This window comes from Macrobrachium rosenbergii, chromosome 28 (genome assembly GCF_040412425.1).
Source record: "Macrobrachium rosenbergii isolate ZJJX-2024 chromosome 28, ASM4041242v1, whole genome shotgun sequence".
NCBI classification, from domain to species: Eukaryota; Metazoa; Arthropoda; class Malacostraca; order Decapoda; family Palaemonidae; genus Macrobrachium; species Macrobrachium rosenbergii.
In genome coordinates this window covers 7,325,001-7,328,315 of record NC_089768.1, presented here as the reverse complement: position 1 = coordinate 7,328,315, position 3,315 = coordinate 7,325,001, and the positions used below count along the sequence as shown (strand labels likewise).

General features: G+C 57.9%; 1 protein-coding gene across 1 annotated transcript in view; it reads left to right on the top strand.

The window, feature by feature from the left end:
- The first annotated feature begins 328 nt into the window (after positions 1–328).
- LOC136853868 (uncharacterized) overlaps positions 329–3,315 on the top strand; it is a 4,947-nt gene continuing 1,960 nt past the window's right edge. The window contains exon 1 of the mRNA XM_067129794.1: positions 329–1,424. Within this exon, the coding sequence (XP_066985895.1) occupies positions 329–1,424 (1,096 nt within the window). The remainder of the gene's footprint in view (positions 1,425–3,315) is intronic.

Here is a 3,315-nt window from a genome sequence, read left to right as displayed (position 1 = left end):
CAAGGAGAGGGAGAGGGTGGCAGGAGCAAGGAGAGGGAGAGGGTGGCAGGAGCAAGGAGAGGGAGAGGGTGGCAGGAGCAAGGAGAGGGAGAGGACGAAAGGATCAAGGAGAGGGAGAGGACGAAAGGATCAAGGAGAGGGAGAGGACGAAAGGATCAAGGAGAGGGAGAGGACGAAAGGATCAAGGAGAGGGAGAGGGTGGCAGGAGCAAGGAGAGGGAGAGGGTGGCAGGATCAAGGAGAGGGAGAGGGTGGCAGGAGCAAGGAGAGGGAGAGGACAGAAGGATCAAGGAGAGGGAGATGGTGGCAGGAGCAAGGAGAGGGAGAGGATGGAAGGATCAAGGAGAGAGAGCGGGTGGCAGGAGCAAGGAGAGGGAGAGGGTGTCAGGAGCAAGGAGAGGGAGAGTATGGAAGGGTCAAGGAGAGGGAGAGGGTGGCAGGATCAAGGAGAGGGAGAGGGTGGCAGGAGCAAGGAGAGGGAGAGGATGGAAGGATCAAGGAGAGGGAGAGGATGGAAGGATCAAGGAGATGGAGAGGGTGGCAGAAGCAAGGAGAGGGAGAGGGTGGCAGGAGCAAGGAGAGGGAGAGGGTGGCAGGAGCAAGGAGAGGCAGAGGACGAAAGGATCAAGGAGAGGGAGAGGACGAAAGGATCAAGGAGAGGGAGAGGACGAAAGGATCAAGGAGAGGGAGAGGACGAAAGGATCAAGGAGAGGGAAAGGACGAAAGGATCAAGGAGAGGGAGAGACGAAAGGATCTGGGAGAGGGGAGAGGACGAAAGGATCAAGGAGAGGGAGAGGGTGGCAGGAGCAAGGAGAGGGAGAGGACAGAAGGATCAAGGAGAGGGAGAGGGTGGCAGGAGCAAGGAGAGGGAGAGGATGGAAGGATCAAGGAGAGAGAGCGGGTGGCAGGAGCAAGAAGAGGGAGAGGGTGGCAGGAGCAAAGAGAGGGAGAGGATGGAAGGATCAAGGAGAGAGAGCGGGTGGCAGGAGCAAGGAGAGGGAGAGGGTGTCAGGAGCAAGGAGAGGGAGAGTATGGAAGGGTCAAGGAGAGGGAGAGGGTGGCAGGATCAAGGAGAGGGAGAGGGTGGCAGGAGCAAGGAGAGGGAGAGGATGGAAGGATCAAGGAGAGGGAGAGGATGGAAGGATCAAGGAGATGGAGAGGGTGGCAGAAGCAAGGAGAGGGAGAGGGTGGCAGGAGCAAGGAGAGGGAGAGGGTGGCAGGAGCAAGGAGAGGCAGAGGACGAAAGGATCAAGGAGAGGGAGAGGACGAAAGGATCAAGGAGAGGGAGAGGACGAAAGGATCAAGGAGAGGGGAGAGGACGAAAGGATCAAGGAGAGGAGAGGACGAAAGGATCAAGAGAGAGGGAGAGGGTGGCAGGAGCAAGGAGAGGGAGAGGACAGAAGGATCAAGGAGAGGGAGAGGGTGGCAGGAGCAAGGAGAGGGAGAGGACAGAAGGATCAAGGAGAGGGAGAGGGTGGCAGGAGCAAGGAGAGGGAGAGGATGGAAGGATCAAGGAGAGAGAGCGGGTAGCAGGAGCAAGAAGAGGGAGAGGGTGGCAGGAGCAAAGAGAGGGAGAGGATGGAAGGATCAAGGAGAGGGGAGAGGTGGCAGGAGCAAGGAGAGGGGAGGGGTGTCAGGAGCAAGGAGAGGGAGAGGGTGGCAGGAGCAAAGGAGAGGAGAGGGTGGCAGGAGCAAGGAGAGGGAGAGGGTGGCAGGAGCAAGGAGAGGGAGAGGGTGTCAGGAGCAAGGAGAGGGAGAGTACGGAAGGATCAAGGAGAGGGAGAGGATGGAAGGATCAAGGAGAGGGAGAGGATGGAAGGATCAAGGAGAGGGAGATGATGGAACGATCAAGGAGAGGGAGAGGGTGGCAGGAGCAAGGAGAGGGAGAGTACGGAAGGATCAAGGAGAGGGAGAGGGTGGCAGGAGCAAGGAGAGGGAGAGGATGGAAGGATCAAGGAGAGGGAGAGGATGGAAGGATCAAGGAGAGGGAGAGGATGGAAGGATGAAGGAGAGGGAGAGGATGGAAGGATCAAGGAGAGGGAGAGGGTGGCAGGAGCAAGGAGAGGAAGAGGACGGAAGGATCAAGGAGAGGGAGAGGGTGGCACGATCAAGGAGAGGGGAAAGGGTGGAAGGATCAGGGAGAGGGAGAGGGTGGCAGGATCAAGGAGAGGGAGAGGATTGCAGGATCAAGGAGAGGGAGAGGATGGAAAGATCAAGGAGAGGGAGAGGGTGGCAGGACCAAGGAGAGGGAGAGGACGGAAGGATCAAGGAGAGGGAGAGGACGGAAGGATCAAGGAGAGGGAGAGGATGGAAGGATCAAGGAGAGGGAGAGGATTGAAGGATCAAGGAGAGGGAGAGGGTGGCAGGAGCAAGGAGAGGGAGATGGTGTCAGGAGCAAGGAGAGGGAGAGGATTGAAGGATTAAGGAGAGGGAGAGGATGAGAGGATCAAGGAGAGGGAGATGATGGAAGGATCAAGGAGAGGGAGAGGATGGAAGGATCAAGGAGAGGGAGAGGGTGGCAGGAGCAAGGAGGAGGGAGAGGGTGTCAGGAGCAAGAGAGGGAGAGGATGGAAGGATCAAGGAGAGAGAGAGGGTGGCAGGATCAAGGAGAGGGAGAGGGTGGCAGGATCAAGGAGAGGGAGAGGGTGGCAGGATCAAGGAGAGGGAGAGGGTGTCAGGAGCAAGGAGAGGGAGAGGACGGAAGGACCAAGGAGAGGGTGAATACGGAAGGATGAAGGAGAGGGAGAGGATGGAAGGATCAAGAAGAGGGAGAGGATGGAAGGATCAAGGAGAGGGAGAGGATGGCAGGAGCAAGGAGAGGGAGAGAGTGTCAGGAGCAAGGAGAGGGAGATGGAAGGATCAAGGAGAGGGAGAGGATGGCAGGATCAAGGAGAGGGAGAGGATGGAAGGATCAAGGAGAGGGAGAGGATGGAAGGATCAAGGAGAGGGAGAGGATGGAAGGATCAAGGAGAGGGAGAGGGTGGCAGGAGCAAGGAGAGGGAGAGGGTGTCAGGAGCAAGGAGAGTGAGAGGATGGAAGGATCAAGGAGAGGGAGAGGGTGGCAGGATCAAGGAGAGGGAGAGGATGGAAAGATCAAGGAGAGGGAGAGGGTGTTAGGATCAAGGAGAGGGAGAGGGTGGAAGGATCAAGGAGAGGGAGAGTGTATCAGGAGCAAGGAGAGGGAGAGGATGGAAGGATCAAGGAGAGGGAGAGGGTGTCAGGAGCGAGTAGAGGGAGAGGATGGAAGGATCAAGGAGAGGGAAAGGGTGCCAGGAACAAGGAGAGGGAGAGGATGGAAGGATCAAGGAGAGGGAGA